At 54.4% G+C, this 21,960-nt stretch overlaps 1 protein-coding gene across 2 annotated transcripts; it reads left to right on the forward strand.

The window, feature by feature from the left end:
- Positions 1–10,576: 10,576 nt before the first annotated feature.
- On the forward strand, positions 10,577–21,955 carry SQSTM1 (sequestosome 1). Of its 2 annotated transcripts, XM_039252846.1 has the most exons (8): positions 10,577–10,839; positions 12,529–12,624; positions 13,128–13,357; positions 13,452–13,593; positions 14,939–15,019; positions 19,787–19,998; positions 20,244–20,439; positions 21,100–21,955. In XM_039252846.1, the coding sequence occupies exons 1-8, from the start codon at positions 10,623–10,625 to the stop codon at positions 21,255–21,257; spliced, it is 1,332 nt and encodes a 443-aa protein (XP_039108777.1). In that variant the 5' UTR covers positions 10,577–10,622; the 3' UTR covers positions 21,258–21,955. The 2 variants fall into 2 exon arrangements, with proteins under 2 accessions (XP_039108777.1, XP_039108778.1); XM_039252847.1 differs by lacking the exon at positions 14,939–15,019.
- The last annotated feature ends 5 nt before the right edge of the window (positions 21,956–21,960 follow it).

A 21,960-nucleotide genomic window follows, 5' to 3' on the forward strand; every position in this document is an offset into this window, starting at 1 on the left:
GCTGCTGCTGCTGCTGCTTCTTCTTCTTCTTCTGCTACTACTTCTACTTCTACTTCTTTTTAATGTTTATTTATTTTTGAGAGAGAGAGAGAGAGAGAGAGCACCACTTGAGCTGGGGAGGCAGAGAGAGAGGAAGACAGAGGATCTTGACCTCATGAACCAAACCATGAGACCCCAACCCCAGCTGAAGTCGGACGCTTAATGGACTGAGCCACCCAGGCACTCCTTTACTGGGCTTCTTAAACTGTACTCCAGGCACCCAGATTTGGGGAGGTCTAGGAGTGAAGATGAGAAGGAAAAAAATCCATCTTTATTTTCACTAATCTGTAACTGAAACTTGGCATTTCCTTCAGTTATGAATGGAGGACGCAGAATCAACAGGATTAGCAGTGCTTGTGAGCCTCACACACAAATCACAGGGATTTCCGTATTACGGGAGTTGTAGACACCTCCAAACAGGGGTTACACACTTCTACTTGGCGTTTCTGAGTTAATAAAGAATTTATTATATTTAATAATTTAATGAGTTAATAAAGAATCACAGGTGGGGTGCCTGTGCTGACAGCTCAGAGCCTGGACCCTGTTTCAGATTCTGTGTCTCCCTCTCTCTCTGACCCTCCCCTGCTCACTCTGTTTCTCTCTCTCTCAGAAATAAGTAAAACATTAAAAAAATAAAATCAAATAAAATCATGGGTATTTCAGTATGATAAATTTTTGGGTGTTTTTCTTTTTTTAAAGTAGGCTCTGTGCCCAAGATGGGGCTCGAACTCAGGACCCTGAGCTTAAGAGTTGCATGCTCTACGGACTGAGCCACCCAGGTGCCCCACAAATTTGTGTTTTTATATTTTGGTATTTGTATTTCAATATTAGTACTCCTTTTGTAATGCAATTATGATGGGGTTTTGGGGTAATGGTGGGATTCAGAGCCAACGGCCAAGAAAGAATTCTTGAAGACATCTTTGGTGCAAAAAGGTGATTTTATTAAGGCACGGGGACCAGACCCATGGGCAGGAAGAGCTGCACTGGGGTCATGCAGAGTGACTGATTATATATTGTGGAGGTGGGGGAGGTAAAGTCAAGAGGAAGTTTCTTTTTTTCTTTTTTTAATGTTGTATTATTTATTTTTGAGAGAGAGAGGGGCAGAGCATGAGTGGGAGAAGGACAGAGAGAGGGAGACACAGAATCTGAGGCAGCTTCAGGCTCTGAGCTGTCAGTACAGAGTCTGATGTGGGGCTTGAACTCATTAACCCAAGATCATGATCTGAGCTGAAGGCAGACACTTAACCACTTAACCCACTGAGCCACCCAGGTGCCCCAAGAGGATGTTTCCTAAAGGGATTTCCATATGCTAAAGAGGATTTACAGATGACCAGAGGCCTAGCTATCGTCCAGCTCAGGCTGTTTTTCCTTTGAGCAAAGCATTTACATTAAGACAGTAGGGAGTCCCTGGGGAGTAGGCTAGTCATAAGATTGCCCTTTTCTTGTAATATTACTAAAATTTGTAAATTGATGGAGACTCTTCTCAGTTTAACTGTTTGTTTTCTGTCCTTCCCTTTGTTCTTGGGCAGCCAGGAGTGCCTGGGGAGTATCACACATGCCCCATCTGGGGTGTGGTCACTCGCGCTTGGCCCTCAGCTTGCCTTACTGTCCCTCAATACAACATACTTTAAGGATTTCAAAACGTGGTTTTAAGAAGGGATCCTCTGTCTTCTCCAGAGGCCAGCTGTATTTCCACACAGGAGACTTTGCAAGGCCTGCCCTAAGCCTCACCTCCCCCCTCAGCCAGCCCTTCTTCCTTGGATGCCTCATTTCCATGTTCATTCATAACAAACCTTCTGAGTGGTCACCACACAGCCAGACACGCTTGAGTCACGTAGTGACACAGACACATATGCGTTGACATCTACCTGATCCCTGCCCTCCAGAGTCCTGACCCTGGCCACTCCACCCACTGCTAGAAAGGTAAAGTCCAGGGGGCTCAGAAAGCTTACAGTGGGGAAAATTACCTTGTTCAAACACAGTGGGCCTTTCTGGGAAAATGAGGCTCAGCAAAGATGGCCAGGTGGATCAGCGTATGCAAAGGTATCTATTGAAGGAAACTCCAGGGCTTGGTACTGCTCAGAGAAGGGGCAGGGGACAGACGGGGGTGGAGCAGAGCGACAGGACCTTGCACACCTTGTCAGGGATTTGGATTTTCACCCTTGGAGCTACAGGGAGCGTCCAAAGCAGGGAGAAGAGTCGAGGCTGCCATGGGAGTGAGACTGCATATCCACACTTTGCAATGATCACTACCGCAGGCAGGGAGAAGGGACTGGAGAGAGTAAGAGAGACGCAGGGAGGTGAGCCAGGAGCTGTTGTAGGTGATGGAGTCCAGAATCCACCACTGTGGCATGAAAATTACTTATAGCTGAAAGCATCTGAAAATGGGCTTTCCCTTCAACTCCTTTATCTGCCTAAAAGCAAGGCTTCCCCCAAATAACTCAATTGTCCTAAATCCCCTCCCTGGGAGCACCCAGGGAGAGATTGGCTTTTATCACCTGATAAACCCATTGTCACAAAACCGTCATCAACACCTCTCATCTCTTCTCCTGAGGGCCCATTTATCTTTCCTAAAAGTCATTTGTTTTCCTTGTAAGGACATTCTCCTCTCTGCTTCTCCTATTAAATTGGTATATAAGCCCTCAAATTCTAACTGCCTAATAGTGTAACAAAAATCTTTTTTCTCACCTGTTTCCTGTCAGTTTATTATTTTTTAAATTTCTTTTTGTCAATTTAATTTGCACACCCTGGTTACTGAATCTAAAAGGGTAGAGGAGTTTTCCATTCTGCCTTGACTTCACTATCTGGGGGAGATATGGTCTGGAATGAGGGACAGGGAGTTGGAGATGAAAGAGAAGTAGATAGGTTCAGGACAATCTTTAGGAGATTATATATTGTTGTGGTCAAGTGTATGGACTAGAGAGACAGTCTGCCTGGTCTCATAATCCTGGCTCTACCACTGTGTGACACCAGCTTGACGAGGGACCATAAAGCAAGCTGAAGGCCAAGTACAAGCTAGCACAGCCCTCCACCCTTACCCCAGGTGGAATACGTGTGACATTCCTCAGGAGCTCCTGGCTGTCCAAGAACAAAGGGAAGGACAGAAAACAAATGGTTAAAGTAATAGTTTCCATCATTTACAAATTTCTTAGTAATATTACAAGAAAAGGGCAATCTTATCAATAGCTAACCTCCAGGAACTCCCTACTGTCTTAATGATAATCCTTTGCTAGAGGGTAAAACAGCTTTGGCTTGATAATAGCTAGGCCTTCTAATCTGTGAGTCTTCTTTAGGTATAGAAATCCCTTTAAGAAACTTCCTCTTGGTGCCTGAGTGGCTTAATTGGCTCAGGTCATGATCTCACTGGTTGTGGGTTTGAGCCCTGCAGTTGGCAGTCGGTCGGTGACAGCTCAGAGCCTGGAGCAGCTGCTTCAGATTCTGTGTCTCCCTCTCTCTCTGCTTCTCTCCCCACCCCACCCCCCAGGTTCTCTCTCTCTCTCTCAAAAATAATTAAACATTTAAAAAAACTTTCTCTTGACTGTACTTCTCCCAACTCCACAGTATATAGCCGGTCACTCTGCACAACCCCAGCTCTTTTTGCCCACAGGTCCTTTCCCTGTGCTTTAATAAAACGACACCAAAGATGTCTTCAAGAATTCTTTGTTGGCCGTCAGCTCTGAACCCCAACCACTCACCACTCCAAAACCCCATCACAAGCTGGGTGACTTTGGGCAAGTTACTTAATCTTTTCTGTGTCTATTTCCCTGGGGTATAGGATGGGGATAATAGAATAGGCTTAAAAACCTCAAATGTTTATGATTTAATCAAGGTATGTTTCTCAAAGTATAGATCTATCAAAGGTCCTCTGGGAACTGGGCTCATGGTAGTTCCTGGCCAGGCTTCAGGGGTAACCATCTGCATGTTACAGGTTTCCCTGACAGTGAGAGAGCTCTAGAAGCTATGGCGTTGACAAGTAAATAAATGCTCCGGCCTGTAAGTGATACATGGCTCTTCTCTCACGTCCTTGGCCAGAACCGATCACGTGATGTCACCTCAAGGGAGCAGGTGAGTTAATATATATAAAATATTCAGAATGCTTCCTGGCATAAGAAAGGCACTCTGTGGGCATTTTTACTGTCATTATCAGGACGCATGACTGACAGGAACTGCGGGTGGTTTGAGGACATTGGTGTGGCCACAGCTGACCCCCAGGTTGCTGGTCTGCCTCGTGGTGCGTGTCATTGCCGTTGGGAGCCCTGGGGCAGGAATGAGGTGTGGTGGTTTAGGACTCTTGCTTACAACCGACCGAGATCCAAATCAATTGGTCTAAGCCATTTCGTGATCCAGCATCAGGCCTGGCGGAACCCAGAAGCCCAGATGCTGAGATTAGGCCTTCATCTCCTGTCCGGGGTTGGCAGCCAGTTTGGTATCCCTGCCCTGCCCTCACCCAAGGGGTTTCAGGGGGCTACAGTGTAGTTGGCCAAAATTGGCTCATGTGCCCTACCCTCAGTGCTGGGGAGAAATGAATCCTTAAAGGAAAATTTCCACCCAGAAAACGGATGGAAATAGAGCATGGCCACGGGAATAGGGGATGCATGTAGCATGCAGGAGTGCGGGCTGTAAACTTCCTTCTCTCACTGGAACTCTCTTCAGGGGGAACTTGAACCCCTCCTCCAGAACTGCAGACCCTGAGAGTGGAGGAGTGTGGGTCCCTACAGTCCAGTACGGGGGTGAGAGGGGGGTTGGGGGAGGTGGGGATGGGGGGTGGGGGGCTGTGCCCTTGTTAAGTACCTGTGAAAATGCCCTACTGAATTCTTCCCCCTGACATGCCTTTAACCAGGTCAGAGAGCTGGCAGCCTGGGGGTGGCCTCCCGAAGGCCCCGTGGGCTTCTGGACTCTCAGCTCAGGGCCTGACACACAGTCACTCCTGGGCCTCACGCACAGTTGGGTGCTGAGGACCCAGCCCCAGCCACCAGGGCCCCGGGACATCACTCTCTCGCCTTCTCATCCGGTTGCCTGTGAAACCCCCGTGGTCTGTGGGCCAGCTGGAGCCTGGCAGCGGGGCAAGGCAGGTGCGGCGTCTTTGGCTGGGCCCCCACAGGAGGGGCCTCCCCGGGACTCCTTTTCACAGTGAGCCAGCGCTGTTCCAAGGAGGACCCAGTGCTAGACCTGCTCCCTGGCATCACGTTTACGGCGGTGTTGGACTGTGTCCAGCACTCACACCACACACCACCCTCATGCACCCCGCAAATAGCACCTGAGCTCCCCTATAAGACAGGCGCGGGGACACAGGCAGAGTGAAAGGGGTGCCCACAGCCAGCTGGGTCTGCCAGGAAGAGGAGAACTCTGGCTCAGGGCACGTGTGGCCTAGGACAATGGGGTAAGTACCCTGGACCAAGAGGAGAGGAGGGGCAGGGGGTGCAGATCTGGAGGTGAGGGCTGTCAGGGCACTGGGACTTTGGAGCACAAGAAAGCCCAATAAATTTCCAGAGGGGCATCTGAGTGGCTCAGTTGGTTAAGTGTCTGACTTTGGCTTGGGTCATGATCTCATAGTCTATGAGTTCAAGCCCCACATGGGGCTCTGTGCTGACAGCTCAGAGCCTGGAGCCTGCTTTGGATTCTCTCTCTCTCTCTCTCTCTCTCTTTCTTTCTCTCTCTTTCTCTCTGACCCTGCCCCGCTCACTCTCTCTCTCTCTCAAAAATAAATAAATATTAAAAAAAAAAGATTTCCAGAATGTTTTTTTTAAGATTAAAAAAAGTTGTTTTTTTTTTTACTGTTTTATTTATTTCTGAGAGAGAGAGACAGCATGAGCAGGGGAGGGTCAGAGAGAGAGGGAGACACAGAATCTGAAGCAGGCTCTAAGCTCTGAGCTAGCTGTCAGCACAAAGCCCGATGCGGGGCTCGAACCCACAAACTGTGAGATTATGACCTGAGCCGAAGTCGGACACTTAACCGACTGAGCCACTCAGGCGCCCCCTTTAAGATTATTTATTAGAGAGGGAGTGAGCATGCATGAGTGCATGCAAGTGGGGGAGGGGCAGAGAGGGGAGAGATTTCCAAGCAGGCTCCGTACTGCCAGTGTAGGGCTCCACATGGGGCTTGAACTCACAAACCATGAGATCATGACCTGAGCCGAAGTGGGACGCTTATACGACTGAGCCACCCAGGCGCCCGTAACTTTTCCAGAATATTGTTGATGGGACTTAGGCGGGTAGGAGGGTAGTGCCCTGACCCACTGACCCCGAACCCTTGCCCCTTTCTGGAAAGCATGGAACCATCTGCAAGGGTGCGCTGTCGCTTGATGGCCCCCTGTCTCTTCATGGCCCCCTCCCCCACACCTCTTGGCTTCTCCATTGATTCCAGAACCATCTTCTGTCCCTCCGGGAGCCCCCAACAGTGCTCACTTGGGGGGAGGTCTGGATCAAGGATGGGGGAGGCCTGTGATGGGTGGTGCTGTTGGATCCCAGCCGTGACCCTCGTGACCCTTGTCTGAGTATCCAGGCAGGTTCCACTTAATGAACAGCCTTAGGGGACCTGTGGCCACCTACATCTGACCACCACGGGATCTGCGAGGTGAAGTGGGTATGCTCTCCCTGTTCCTGCAGGGTAGGGGTGGGGGGAGAACCAGTGCCCCTGCTGGCATCTCCTTGGGGCAAGGACCTGCTCAGTGCTAGGGGCCCAGGGACCCATGCTTGAGAAGGGACTGGCCAGAGGGCTCCACCAAGGTGGGGTGAGGATGAGGTTGGGTCCAGCCTCCCCCCAGGGGTAGCCTGTATCCCCCTCTGGGGACCCCCACCTTAGCCTGAGCTCTGGCTGCATGTACCTTCCCTGCCAGGCACACAGGACTGGGGTCTCAGCCAGAGAGGTGCCTGGGGCTTAGTGTTTCTGTCCAACTTGGGCACTGAGCTTTCTGGTACGTCTTAGAAAAAAATTTTTTAATGTTTATTTATTTTTGAGAGAGAGAGTGTGAGTGGGGGAAAAAGCAGAGAGAGAGGGAGACAGAATCTGAAGCAGGCTCTAGGCTCTGAGCTGTCAGCAGAGAGCCCGATGCAGGACTTGAACTCACGAACCGCGAGATCATGACCTGAGCCCAAGTCAGATGCTCAAATGACTGAGCCACTCAGGCGTCCCTCTGGTTCGTCTTTTACATACATGGCCCAAATTAGGCCATGGGCCACCTTCTTTTTCTCATTCAGCTTTGGTGAGAGCTGTCTTCATAGCCCACTGCCCACGGAGTGGCTCTGACAGGCACAGAGGGTGACTCTCAATGCTCCCTCCAGAACCCAGTGTCCAGCCCCCAGGCAACGCTGGGCAGGCCGCTGAGCCCAAAACCACTGCTCCTGTCCTGCAGCAGCCACGGGCTCCCATGTGCTAAGTCAGGGAACTTTGCGTTACCTAACTCTCCAACCTGTCTCTCCCTGTGGCTTTATTCCATTTCCCTGATGACACTTACCTTGAGCCCTTTTTCTTTAGGAACACTCCCTGACCCACCGTACCCTCACCCTGCCATGCTCCCCAACCACCCCCCCCCCCCCCCCCGGCCCCGCCCTGGTTGGGCCATGTGGTTTTGCAGGAAGGGTTATATGGAGGTAAAATCCAGTGTCTGGGGATTTTCCCAAGGGGTTGCTCAGGAAAGGCCTCACGGAGGAGGTGACAGTTACTGAGAAGTTGCCATGCAAGAGGAGGGAGGAAGGGAGGGTTCCAGGTGGGGGAGGAGCCCGGGGAAAGTCACCTGGTGGAATGAGTTAGCACAGTTAGGAACCGAGGGTGTGTCCCTCCCTTATGAGGGAGAACAGTGGAGCTCAGTGTGGGTCTCTCACCCAGAACTGCTCTGGTCCTCCACGGAGAAACAAACTAGGTCTCTGGACCCAGCGCTGGGTTCTGCAGGGGCTTGATCCCCTGTGAGCCTCAGTGTCCCTGGGGTGGCCCACAGCAGCTTGGCCTGAGTCCTGCGGTGGCCTTGTCTCAGGTTGCCCCCAGCACCCACCTACAGGCTTGGCTCCACATCCCAAAGAAAATACAGGGAACTTCAGAAAACCATTGTCAGGGGATGCGGTTACTTCTGTAAGGGGGGAAGGATAGAGTGGGGTGAGAATTGAGGTTACAACATCCCAGACAGCAGTAAACTAAACCAGATGACCTCCCAGCCGCCCCTGCTCGTCTCCCCAGAAAATCCTGACCCAGGTCTCTTCCGTGCTCCCCACCTTTCACCCCAACCCCGACTGTAGTCTCCTTCCTGACATCCCCACCCCCAGCAGATGCCCCCAAAGGCAGCCAAACAACGGCAAAGCCTAGGGGGGCGTTGCCTGGGAGGGGCCCCATTCTGGCCCCATTTCAGAGATGGGGAAACAGGGTTGTCATCTGCACAAAGATGGTAGGCCCAGTAGATAGTGTGGGTCTTCTGGCTCAGGTGCCAGTGGGGCACACGGGAGGTCCCTGAGACCCAAGGAGGGGAAAGACAGTGAATGTCAGAGGGGGCATTGGACCATGGGGACAAGGTCTGGTTGACTCTAGTCTCCCGCTGCCAGCTCCCTGCCACCCCAGCCTCTCTGGGCTCTCGCAGCTCTGGGGGGTCCTGCTCCCCAGCCCTGCAGCCTGGCTGCTTGTTGAAATGTTGCTGAAATAGGTGGCAGCGGGGTGGGGATCCCCCTGTTATGACGGTGGTCATGGGACGCTGACTCACTGCCGGCCAGACCACCTGACCTCACCCAGCAGGCGAGAGGGCCCTGCCAGGGGGTTCCCCAGCTGCCGCCTTGTTTACTTCTCACTGGCTTTAGGGGAGGGCAGGGCAGGGCAAGGGCCACGCTCAGCAGTAGGGCATCCTGGGAAGGCCAGCGCTGGGACTCTCTAGAGCCTGGGGGAGAAGGGGAGGGAGGGGTCTCCAGGCTGGCTTCCCTGGGCCCCATTTCCTGCCACCCTCTTTCCCCCTAAGCTCTTCATCTCTCCTCTCAAACCCACCACGGTCCCAAATGGGGCCGAACAGAGGAAAAAGCAAAGGAGGTTTTGCGGACAGCGTCTGCGTCCTCTGCTTGTGTGGACGGGGGCCACCCCTTGAGCCCCTTCTGAAACCCAAGGTTCTCTAAAGCCCCAGGGCTTTCCTTCTGCTCCCCCACTCGCTCAGATGAGGCTACTGAGACTCGGGGGGAGGTGGGATGCTGGGCTCTTGGCCCTGGTTGTCCTGGGCTGCAAGGCTCCCAGGCTGCTGAGTCATCCCATGGACACCTGTGGACCCTGCAGCCTCTGCCCAGCACGGCCCCCCCATCCACCCCCTGACCCCGTCTGCGGGGCAGTGGGCATTGGGTCACTTTCTCAGGCTCACAGCAGGGATGCAGGGAGCGGTCTGAGAGGGTATATCCTCTCAGAAGGGCTTCTTTGGCCTGAGTGGGGTGTGAAGACTCGGCTAGTCTGGAACCCCTGGGAAGGCACACCTGCGGACAGGTCCCTGCTGTGCTCCCAGCAAACTGCCTTCACATCTGACAGCTAAATCCACCCACCCTTCCCTTCTGCGTTTCCCATCCCTTAAGGTTTTACCTGCTCCCACAAACCCCACCATGAGAGGACAGGACTTTGACTCAGGACCCCACTGTGGGGTGACATGCCCTTCCTGCCCACCTCCTTCCAAGGCCCTCCCCCCACCTTCCTCCACACCTTGTGAACAGGTGGATTTTGTCACATAAAGCAGCGTTTCTTGGTTACTAGCTGGATGGCTGTTGGTCTGACCCCTGGGGTGCCCATGAGACCAACAGGCCGGAGACCGCCCAGGCCCTTGGGGCACCACCTGCTGAACTGAGCTCTGTGCTAACAGGTGGGTGCCTGGCTGCCTGTGGGGAGTCTGCTGGGCTGCAGTGAACCCTTGATGACCACTGAGGCTCCAGGAAGCCTTGGCTGGCCCTCCAGCCAGGTGAGGCTGAGGGGACTCTGGGCTTGTCAGGCACGCGTCACCCCCTATTATACTGGGAGCTCCCCTGATGTCAGAGTTGGGGGTATGCCCCTCAAGCCAGGAAGGGCCATCATAGAGGATGCTGGGGGCAGTGGGGCCGGCTGCCACCTAGGAAGTCAAGTGCTTGGGGAGGCTGTGAAGAGTGCAGACTCGGAATGCCACCTGGGGGGCAGTTTGTTATGGCCTGGGGCTTCAGGCCTCCCTGGGCCCCCTCCCGCTGCGCTGGGCATTCCCGGCGGCCTCCGTTCTGCTTTGCTGAGTCACCGCCAGGCCCAGGCCTGGGAGGGCTCTGGGGCGGGACCCCTTCGGGGTGCCACCCCTCAGGTGAGAAGACCAGGGCCCAGGCCTAGATGTCGGAGTCCCAGGCCGGCCTCTAGGGGTGAACTAAGGCCAGTGGGGAGTGGGGGCGGCAATAAGGGGGTACGGGAGACCGTGAGGGTATAGTTGGGGGCGCGGGAGTGGAGGGGGCAGCTCGCTGGGGGCCTCGGCAGGGCGGCTCGCGCGAGCCGGCGCTGGCGGGGCGGGGCGCGGAGTCCCCGCCCCCAGGAGGCCGTCCTGGGCGGGGCTTCCGCGTTCTCTACAAAAGCCGCGCTCCCGTTGTCGTTGCGGCCCAGCTTGCCTTCTGCTCACCGACTGGCAGCTATGTCGTCGCTCACCGTGAAGGCCTACCTTCTGGGCAAGGAGGACGCGGCCCGTGAGATCCGCCGTTTCAGCTTCTGCTTCAGCCCAGAACCCGAGGCGGAGGCCGAGGCCGAGGCGGAGGCCGCGGCTGGTCCCGGGCCCTGCGAACGGCTGCTGAGTCGGGTGGCCGCCCTGTTCCCAGTGCTGCGGCCCGGAGGCTTCCAGACGCACTACCGCGGTGAGCGGGCCGGGCGCCCTCGGGCAGCTGCGCGGGGCCGTTAACACAGGCTTGCCGTGCGGGGCGGGGTGGCTGGCCCTTCTCGTCCGGCCTGGTGGAGCCTGTGTGGGGGTCTGCTCTGACCGCTGTCTGGGTGGGCGTCGCGTCGGCCGCCGGGCACCCTTCTGGGCCGGGTGCTGCCAGGCTCTCCTGGCGGGTCTTGGGCCTGGGGGCGTAGGGCGCCGCCCCTCCCCCCGCCGTGACGTAGCAGATCTCGGCAAAGGCGCGTGGGGGCGTCCTAGCCGGCTCCCGGCGGGCACTCAGGTTACGCTGACATCCTGTGGCTGCGGAATCTGGGCTGGCTAGGGTCGGGTGGGGGTTCGGATAGAGCCCGGGAGGGGCTGGCTGGAGGCAGTCGGGAGGCGGGAGGACGAGCGCGGGGGTGCTGGGGCTCAGGGCAGGGCGGCCTGGCCGGTGAGTGCGCGCGTTGTCCCCCTGGCAGTGGACAGAGGGCCAAAAGCAAAACATTCTTTAGAAGCGTCGGCGGAGGGACAGAAGCCCAGGAACCAGCTCAGTTTCTTGTTGCGCTGGTGTGACTGGTGGCTGCTGGGGGGTGGGGTGGGTAAGTGGTTGTGTCTCGGAGGGAGGCGGGCAGCCAAGGCCGGCCCCTGGGGAGGGGCAGCGCCGGGACCTGCCTTAGGAGTGCTGCCAGCTGGCCAGGCCCACTTCTGGATTGGTTTTGTTTTTTTGTGTGTGTGTATGACGACTTTATTGAGCCATAATTCACTTACCTTATAATTCACCCACTTAACGTGCACAGCTTTGAGTGACTTGTGCAACTATCAGTTTCAGAACCTTTTCATCACGTTAGAAAGGAAGTGTACTGTTTTGGCCTCTTCCCATCCTCCTCATCCCTAAGCAACCACTAACCTGTTCCTGTTCCTTATTCTGGACATTTCACATAAATATGTACATGGAATCTGACAATCATGTATTCTTTTGTGACTGACTTCTTAGCATGACATTTTCAAGGTTCACCCATGCCTTAGCATAGATCGGTACTTAATTCTTTTTTGTGGTGAATAGCCTCCCATTTTTATGAACATACCACATCTTGTTTATCCATTCATCAGTTGATGGATATTTGGGTTGTTAATCACCTTTTGATACTGCCCCTGTTCTTGTGGTGGATTTTGCATCTGCTGGCCTGCAGACCTGGCCTGGCCTGCAGGGTGTACTCTGTGGTTTGGCCTGTGTGGTGGGACTTCAACACCATTGCCTAAATCTAAGTCTAAAAATCCAGAGTACATACAGATTCTGTAACTTCATTGGAGCAGGAAGTAGGCAGACCTGAGCCACAGGAAGACCAAGGCCATCAGAAGGGCCGGGCCCCCAGGAGCCCGACACAGGTGTGGGTCTCCTACAGTTGAAGATGGGTCTGAGCCTGGTTGCATGTGGACCGAGGCTGCCCCTGCGCTCCCATGCTCTGTCTCCCGTGGGTGCCCAGGGTCCATGTCTGGGGTGCTTACCTTCCGGGCAGTGGCAGAGTGAATGGGCTCTGGTCTCAGCCTTACTGGCCCCTGGCTCACACAGGTGTGCCTCCGTCTCTAGGCCTGCAGGTGCCCCTTTGGCATTGGCCTCAGCCCCTCCGAGCAGCTTCTGTGGGCTGAGAAGCCCTGGGTCTCATGTACTGTTTTTTAAACAATCTAGATGAGGACGGAGACTTGGTTGCCTTTTCCAGCGACGAGGAGCTGACCATGGCAATGTCCTATGTGAAGGATGACATCTTCCGTATATACATTAAAGGTAAAGGTCTGAAGCTGGGTGCTTCTTCCTGAGTAAGACCAGCTTGAGGTTCTTGAGAAATCCCCTCAGAGTGGAGTGGGAGGCGGAAAGAACCTATGGGTTGAAACTGAGAGGTAATCATCACTGTGCTTGGCCTGAGAAGGGAGCCCTTGTCCACTGCACGGGGTGGGGCCTGAAGATCTCTGGGTTCACTCTTGATTATGCCCAGACTTAGTGCCCAGGGCTGGGGGCAGCTTTGAGGACGCTGTGGGGTTTATTGTAATGTGGGGCAAGGCCAAACTGTGCAGGCACCTCTCCTCGCTGCTTCTCGCCTGGGTAACCGGCACAGGGACGGGGAACCTCTTGGCAACTTCTCGGGTCCCTTTGTTACTGTCACATGAACAACTGAGCTCCGCAGGGACTCTGGAGAGTAGGGCAGGGGACCTGCTAACTGAAAGCCCCATGGTGGTGACCAACGGGAGACTTCCAGGATCCCACCTCTCAGGTGTCTGCCCTTCCTGCAGAGAAGAAGGAGTGCCGACGGGACCACCGCCCCCCGTGTGCTCAGGAGGCACCCCGCGGCATGGTGCACCCCAACGTGATCTGTGATGGCTGCAATGGGCCGGTGGTGGGGACCCGCTACAAGTGCAGCGTCTGCCCGGACTATGACCTGTGTGCCGCCTGTGAGGGGAAGGGCTTGCACAGGGAGCACAGCAAGCTCGTCTTCCCCACTACCTTTGGGCCCTTCTCCGAGGTGAGTGGGGCTTCCCTGCGGGCTGGGGTGGGCCCGGGGCGGAGGGAGTCCCCTAACCTGGTGTCGCGCTGCCCCTCTGCTTGTTCCTTGTCAGGGCTTCTTGCACAGCCGCTGGCTCCGGAAGCTGAAGCACGGGCACTTTGGGTGGCCCGGCTGGGAGATGGGCCCACCGGGGAACTGGAGCCCACGTCCCCCGCGAGCAGGGGATGCCCGCCCTGGCCCCGCGACAGAGTCAGGTGAGGCTCGCGTCTCCTGGCTTCTGAAGGGTGAGCTGGGAGGGCTGGTGGAGGCGGACAGCCTTCCACGAGTCACTGCTGGGCCCATGGCCGGGAAGGCGCTCGCAGCCGTTCATGGGGTTTGATCCTTAGAAATCCCTGCAAAGTGGGGCATCTTCATTTAACACGGTGGGAAACTGAGGCACCTAAGTGTCTAAGGCCACTAACTCACCTGCACTGAGTCTGGCCACAGCCCAGGCGTGGTTACCTGTAACCTTCCTTCATTTCTGCCTCACGATGCTGCCCTTTCCAGGTGGCTGGCCCTCACCTGCAGGCAGGGAGACCCTGCGAGCTCCTGTGTCTCTGTGCCCACTGCTGCTTTTGTGTGGGCTGCTAGCAAAATCAGCCAAATCCACGCAAGGCTTTTACGTATTTACGTGTTTACGTATTTAAAGTGTATGTATTGATTTTGAAAGAAACAGAGATAGCATGAGTGGGGATGGGGAGGGCAGAGAGAGAGACAGGGAAAGAATCCCAAGCAGGATCCACACTGTCGGTGCAGAGCCTGATGCGGAGCTTGATCCCACGAAGCTGAGAGATCTTGACCTGAGCTGAAACTAAGAGTCGATGCTTAAGTGACTAAGCCACCCAGGAGCCCCTATTTTTTTTTTTTTTTTTAATGTAAGGTCTACACCCAACATGCAACTTGAACTCAACCCTGAGATCAAGAGTCCCATGCTCTGACTGAGCCACCCAGCTGCCCCCTGCTTAAGTCCCTCTTTTTTTTTTTTTTTCTTATTTAAATGTTTTGGTTATTTTGAGAGAGCAGGGGAGGGGCAGAGAGAGAGAATCCTAAGTCAGCTCCACACTGTCAGCAGAGCCTGACGTGGGGCTTGAGCCCGTGAATCATGAGTTCATGATCTATGCCGAAACCAAGAGTCAAATACCCAACTGACTGAGCCACCCAGGCGCCCCCACCTCATTCAAGTCTTTTTAAAAACAATCACGAAGTTAACTTACATGTGGCTTGTGTTCTAGATTTTTGGATTCTGATTTTATTAACTTACTGTCCTTTGATTTACCTCATCCTTTGGAACAAAGGTGGGGATGTTTGATTTTGATGTGGTTTGAACTAGAATGTGGTCCGTATTTTCTACTGCATGTACTGAATCCCTCATGGGTTTCTGAGCACCAGGGTCACAAAGGGGCCCAGAGTGGGAGAGAGTGAGGGAGGGCTGCCGGGACGAGGCCCCTGGGGATGGAGGGGACCTCTAATGAAGGAGACAAGATATGTAACAGGTGTTCAAGTCACTGAGAAACATGCTTTGAATTAAACATTATTGTTTTTGTTTTTTGAAAACCAAAGCTTCTGGCCCATCGGAGGATCCCAGCGTGAATTTCCTTAAGAATGTAGGGGAGAGTGTGGCAGCTGCCCTCAGCCCACTGGGTAAGTGGCTGCCTTTGTCCGTTGATAGCAGCGTTTCGAGAACTAGTGGGTGGCTGTCTGGCGGGCCTGCCCCTGGGACACTGGAGAGGGGCGGTGACTGCCATGCCCTTGCCACTGGTGAGCATCTGTTGGCTCAGCGTGACCTTTGCCACGTGCTGCACCCAGGTGCTCCTGGTCCAACGCCTTAGAAAGCACCATCTGCATCTGCTGGCCTTGATGCGGGTGCTGCGGGGCTGGGCTTCGTGGCAGTGACAGCCCACTACACGGGTGACAAGATTATAGTGGCTCCAAGATCTCTGACCAGAAGTGCTCCACTTTGTGACCACAGTGGCAGGAAGTGCCCACACAGTCGGTCTAGAAGTCCTGTCCGGTGTCCGCAAGGATGCTGGCGGGAGGGGCGGCCTCCGGCATGAGAGTGTCCCAGCTCCTGCGGCCCAGGACGCGGCTCGGCGGCAGCAGTGATGTCCTGGCGTTGCTGCCGCGCGAACGCCTCACCATGTACTGTTTCCATACTGGAGCTGCAGGCGCTTGAGTGAGAGAAAACTGGCGTGATCCTCCTTAGGAAGCCTTGAGAACAGCAGGAGAGAAGCTAGTCCTAATGCCCAGCTGCCGCTCACTGAGGGCATGTGTGGAATCGTGAAGACACAGCGTATTTTGAGAGATGGGCCTCCGGTGGCCTGGGATTTAGGGGCGCGAGAAGCTTCTCTGGAAGACCGTAAACAGGCAGTGGCTGTCCAGCCTGACTGAGCATCAGAGTCACCAACACGGGTTTTTGGGGCATAGATTCTGTTGTATGGAAACGTTTCCAAAATGACTGAAGAGGAAAGTCCTTCACTAGAAAGAACGAGTTAGACAAGCTGGGAAGTCCCAGAGCCAAGTCTAGGCTCAGGTGGGGAACCTTGGAACAATGTGGAATCCCAGGTCCACCTTCTGGATCCAAAATGTCTTGGGTAGGGCCCGGGTTCTGTGTGTTTTGAAGGCTTCCCAGGTCACTCTGGGTCACACTTGCTGTCCCATCTAGAGACCCGTCTGCGCCTGTGGCATGTTTCAGACCTTGACTTGGGTCAGGGACACTCAGGACATCTGGGAATAATTTTGGCAGTGCTCAGAGGTGTTTTGGTGTTTTGATAAGGGTAAAGGCCCTTTTCAGGTCTTTCAAAGTGGGTGGAGTTGCTTTCTACAAGTGGGGAGGAGCCTAGAGCTCTACAAAACCAGGAAAGTTCAGTAAATATGCCTTGTAGCTTGAGTCCTGGAAAGCCAGTTGAGGAATTGATTAAGCTCTGGTGTTGGGGGTATTTTCCTCTCTTCTGAGAAACCGAGGGCTAGGATGACTCATACTACCAACAGTGAGAAGGGACTGTTCCCAGAGTAGGGGCCCTGGGGGACAGCCAGTAACACCTCCCAGAGGGCGGTCTGTGTGCAGTGACTCAGCGGCTTTAAAGTAAAACCCCAAGGCCTTTTCTGGTAGGTGCCAGGGGGCCCAGCTGAGCAGGTCCACCGCTGAGTCCCAGGACCGCCGGGCCCAGGTTTGCAGTCCCTGACCTCTAGGGCTTAGGGAAACGCTCCGCACGCGGAGGCTTCGGGGTAAGTGTGAGTACAGATTATAAATCCCTGAGTCTCAGGCTATCATCAGTTGGAGAGCTTGGGTTCTAGAATTGCTCTAGTTCATTGACAGAAGTCCTGTCCTTCATCCACAGAGAAAAGTGAGAGTAGGTGGGTGTTCATTGTACTGTTCTTCCAACTTTTCTGTTTGCTGGAAACTTTCATGATGAAATGTTGGAGTATAGAAGGAGAAAAACAACTTAAATATTGCAGATGGGAGGGTACTGGTAGCTAAGCCTGGTTTTATCTCTGTCCCTCAAACTACCAAAATACAGGGATTAAACAACATGGCAGGGGGCACGATAAGGTGACATCAGACTTCGGAAGGTGGGACATGGATGGAGGGTGGTAGCTAGCAGTGGAGGCATCAGAAGCCCACGTGCCTGCCCAGGAATACTGGTGAGCAGCAAGAGGGCTGCTCAGGGTCTGGGAAGGGCCAAGGAGCAAGGTTGGGGTGGTGGTGGTGGTTAACGACTACTGTTCCAGGATCACATAGAGGTCACTGGCTGGTCAGCCAGATGGTGGCGCTTGCCAACACATACACACGTGACCTGATGTTTAATTGCTGGAGCATTTGACCCAGGGAAGGTTCAGCCTTAGGGACACTAGCACCTCATCCTGCCTTGTGTCCCCAGCCTGGAATTGGGCACCGTGGACAAGCAGTGGGTCTAGCAGGGGCTGAGGAGTCCCTGCTCAGGGGAGGCCGAACGTGCCAGCGCAGAGTCGCGCAGCTCTGCTGCCTAGGATCCTGAGGCCTGGCCAGACACCCAGTCACCCTGCAGAGGGAGATGAATGCTGGCTCTGGCCCCACGGAGAGTGCCTTGCCAGGGTCGGACTGCCGTGGATCACCGACCATTTGGGAAAATCTCTGCACATGAACAAGAAGGAACTTGGGGAAGGACTTTACAGGAAAAAGAATGTTAACATCCTCAGTGAGATACAAAAAAGCATTCTGTCCTTGAAAAAAGAACAGGATACCATAAAAATGACAAAACAGATTCAGAACAGATTGAAAAAATTTTAATGTTGTTTATTTCTGTGAGAGATCTCACTTGTACACAAGGAAGAAGGGCAGAGGATCCGAGGTGGGCTCCACGCTGACAGCAGAGAGTTTGACACCGGACTCAGATTTCTGAACCCGAACCATGAGATCATCTGAGCCAAGGACCAACTGAGCCACCCAAGCGCTCCAAGATGAGAACAGATAAGAGTGTTGTTAGAAACAAGAAGAAAAATAAAAGAATGAATAAAGACTTCAAAAGAAGGCTTAGATTTTTAAGGTCATTTCAAGGAAATATTCCAAAAACAAAACAAATAGAGATGAAACGAGGGAAGAGGTGAGATTTGAGGATTGATCCTGGAGGCCCAGTCTAGGATGAATAATAGAAATGCCAGAAAGAGAACAGACAAAACTGAAGGAAGGAAACGAACAAAGAATGTAAGACCATTCCAGCACTAAGGACATTAACCTCTGGATTGAAAGGGACCCAGATGTCCTGGACGATGACCCCACGCCAGAGCTTAGTGCTGCGTCTCAGAACCCTTTGGATAAAGGGACGCTCTGGAAATGTTCCAGGCTACCATAAGAACGTGAGTGTTCAGACAGCCAGCCCTGGAGGCTGGGAGACTGAAGAGCAACAGTGACTTCAAAAGTCTGAGCTAAAATGGTTTTTCAGCCTAGGAAGCCACCCCCAGCTGCTTGTCAAGTGTGGGGGTGGAACAAGGTTGTTTTCAGATACACAAGCTCTTCATCCTCTTCCCTTGGCTTGAACCCTCCCCGCAACCCAACAAATGAAGACATAAACACAGAATGAGGAAGGTGCTCAAAAACGGGACCCAACACATGAGCAAGATGGGGGCACGGCATAGGAGCCATGTGTGCCTCTGGCTCGGGGAGCTGCCTGTGCACCGCAGAGCCGGGGGGCGGTGCCAAAGGACTGATCTGCAGGGAAGTGGACTTGCCGCAGTAGCCATCCTGTACTTAACCCAGGGAGGATATTACACATAGAGCTGTTGGCAGAATACGGGGAGAGTCCGCAAATGCGAAGTGACTCTCATTAATGCTGTAAAAAGAAAACAACTATAAGAAAATTAATCCACTTTTTGGGCTGGCAAAGAACAGTATTTGCATAGTGGTATTAACATAAACACTGAATGTCCTTCACTAAAAGGTTTTGGAAGAACAGGGGAAGGGAAGGTAGGTGTGGATCTAGAGTAAGCAGCCATCAGAAGTGTGGAATGAAAGCTTTTGGGGAGCGGGCAGGCTGCGTGGTGGGGGCAGGGAGTCCTTGCAGTAGCTTTGAGGAGCTGCCTCTAAGCCGAGGGCATGTAGTCCTTGGAGAAGTTAATTACAAACAGTGGGGCGCCTGGGTAGCCCAGTCAAGTAAGTGTGTGACAGGTCGTGATCTCATGGTTTGTGCCGGGCTTGCTGCTGTCAGTGCAGAGGCTGCTTCAGATCCTCTGTCCACTTCTGACTCTGCCCCTTCCTGCTTGTGTGCTTTCTCTCCCACTCTCTCTCTCAAAAATTTAAAGACCACCAGAGCCCACCCTCCTTCTCCTGTGAGCACGTGCTCGTGTGAGAGACCAGAGGTGACTTGCTGCCCTGTGCTTCGAGCCTCACAAAGCTAAGCAGGATTCTAGCATTTACCACATGTGTTTTTCACATCACCGGCTCCCACACACAGGCGTGGTGCTTGGTGTGGTCCTCGGCGCCATGGCTGGGACAGTGTGTGGGGTTTGGCTCCCTGTCCCTAGGGCTTGGCCCTCCCTGCCGTACAGCCGCTGTTTCCCATAGGGAAACAAGGTCTCTTTATGGGTTTTCTGGCTCCAAAGCTGACTTGCGATGTCAGTGGAGATTAAGGTTTCCTTAAGTTGGAAGAAGAGAAAGGTCCAATGAGGTGAACAAGTGAGCAGAGTTTTTCTAGAAGCCAGGATGTTGGAGCAGTCAGCCGTTGGCATCCTGATGATCAGAGGTGACCATCCATTTGCCTGGTCGTGCTCTGGTTGTGTGACTCTGGAGCGTAGCGGATGCCACTGTCCTGAGCCCTCGTGCTCGGGACTGAACACGGAAGGGCTGTGTAAGCCCGCGGCAGCTCACATGCTGTGTCACGCCAAGGAGGCCCCCTGAAGCCTCACAGGTTTGTGTTTCCTCCCCGGCCTCTCTAGGCATCGAAGTGGATATTGACGTGGAGCACGGAGGGAAGAGAAGCCGCCTCACACCCGTCTCCCCGGGCAGCTCCAGCACCGAGGACAAGTGTGGCTCGCAGCCCAGCAGCTGCTCTTCTGACCCCAGCAAACCGGATGGGGACACGGAGGGTGCCACGCAGTCTCTGGCGGAGCAGATGGACAAGATAGCTCTGGAGCCGGGGCACCCTGAGGCAAGTCCCCTACCCCCCACGCCTCCGCACCCCCTCCACCCCCATCCCCTCCGAGAGGCCGCAGCTGCCCAGTGCCTCTCCCGGGACCCCAACCACAGCCACCGCTGGCGCTTACACGGCTGGGTGGTGGCCTTTATGTCACAGTCCAGTTTGTGAACCCTCGGCTAGAACTTTCCACACCTGCCTCTCCCAGAAACCGGGGCTGTGGGCAGGTCCTCGTGTGCTCACGGCTGCTTCTGTTCCAGGAGCAGATGGAGTCTGATAACTGTTCAGGAGGAGATGAGGACTGGACTCATCTGTCCTCAAAAGAAGTGGACCCGTCTACAGGTGAACTCCAGTCTTTACAGATGCCCGAGTCCGAAGGGCCAGCCTCCCTAGACTCTTCCCAGGAAGGGCCCACAGGGCTGAAGGAGGCTGCGGTGTACCCACACCTGCCCCCAGGCAAGTGATGGCAGGCAGTTTCATGTTTCTCCCTTTAGCCTCCAGACCCGGAGTCACCAAGGCGGGGGGATTCCGAGGCTCAGGCACCACCACGTACCCCTAGAGGTGGATTCAGAGTCCACCTTCAGTTCCCCTGAGGAAGGCGTTGACTCGGAGCTCCTGTAGGAGCCGGGAAGGCCGAGCTGTGGGGCGGGTGGTGCGGCAGGGCCTCGTGGGGACTGCGCAGCCCCGAGCGCATGGAGTAGGAGCGGCAGCTGCCACCTTGCTCCGGTTCGGTAGGGTCTCGAGACGACAAGGTTGGAAACAATAAAACCGGCGAAAGCCTGGCTGCGGGCTGGGGCGGCAGGCTGTGGCTTAGGGGCTAAGAATGAGGTTTTCGTTTTTATGATGGCTGGAAAACATGAAGACGTGAAAACTGGGTGAATTGAATATGTCAGTGTCAAGTTTTACTGGAGCACAGCCGTGCCCGCCTGCCGGCACAGCAGAGCCTCACAGGGCAGCTCCGAACACTCCCCCTCAGGCCCTTTCTGGGAAAAGCTGGTCAACCCTGACTTGGGAGCGTTGCTCTGAAGGTCCGAGAGTCCGTGGAAGGGCTGTCTGCTGTCTGGACAGGACGTGCTCAGGGACTCCCTCACGGCTTTTGTCCCCTCTCTCTGGCAGAAGCGGACCCCCGGCTGATTGAGTCCCTCTCCCAGATGCTGTCCATGGGGTTCTCGGACGAGGGCGGCTGGCTCACCAGGCTCCTGCAGACCAAGAACTATGACATCGGGGCTGCCCTGGACACCATCCAGTATTCAAAGCATCCGCTGCCGTTGTGACAACTTTTGCTTACTCGTTCCGTCCCCTTTCTTGTCTCATAGTTGTGTTGAGCTAGCGTAGAACAGCAGGGCCTCTGTAAGGGCCAATTTCTCTGCATTCTTCTTCCAGAATCTGGGGGGCGGGGATGCATGAAGCCATATAGGGCAGGAGAACCGGTGAGAGGAAGTGGCGGCCCCAGGGTGTGCGCTGAGGTCTGAGAAACATCTACCAGCTTTCCATGGGTGCGCGGAGGCTTCCTGGGGAAGATGGAAAGTCCTTGCTGAGGAGGACACTGAGGCCACATGGTGGCATAGTCCTGCTCTCCCCCGACCAGGATTACACCAGCAGTCCAGAATGTCTCGCCTAATGGCCTTCTGCCTTTTTTTTTTCCCTTGATTAATCCTGTGCTGACATGTATTTGATTTTCTGCTGATCAGCTCCAAGTTTAGACCGAGTACAGCCAACATCCTGTCGGGGTGGAGGAGCAGCGTGCGGGAGGCTAGCATAGTCTAGGCCCGGGCAGGAGGGGGCGCTGAGGGAATGGAAGTGGTGCTCACGGATCCTGCCTGTCTCGTAACCACTCTAGTTCTGTTTCCAGGTGTGTCCTTGCTTTTAAAGTACGAAAACACCTTTGTAACCCATTCTGTTGCTCTGTTGTAAACAATCTGTAATTAAGTGGTACAAGCACTTTAATCAAAGATGTTGCAACCAGAGATGACCTGA

This window comes from Hyaena hyaena, unplaced genomic scaffold (assembly GCF_003009895.1).
Source record: "Hyaena hyaena isolate Hyena2069 unplaced genomic scaffold, ASM300989v1 scaffold_428, whole genome shotgun sequence".
NCBI classification, from domain to species: Eukaryota; Metazoa; Chordata; class Mammalia; order Carnivora; family Hyaenidae; genus Hyaena; species Hyaena hyaena.

Excerpts from the sequence above, each read along its gene's own strand:
- SQSTM1 (XM_039252846.1), top strand. The coding sequence starts at position 10,623 with ATGTCGTCGCTCACCGTGAAGGCCTACCTTCTGGGCAAGGAGGACGCG. Across the intron at positions 12,625-13,127 it reads CTTCCGTATATACATTAAAG|AGAAGAAGGAGTGCCGACGG; the intron begins GTAAAGGTCTGA and ends CCCTTCCTGCAG. Across the intron at positions 20,440-21,099 it reads GTACCCACACCTGCCCCCAG|AAGCGGACCCCCGGCTGATT; the intron begins GCAAGTGATGGC and ends TCTCTCTGGCAG.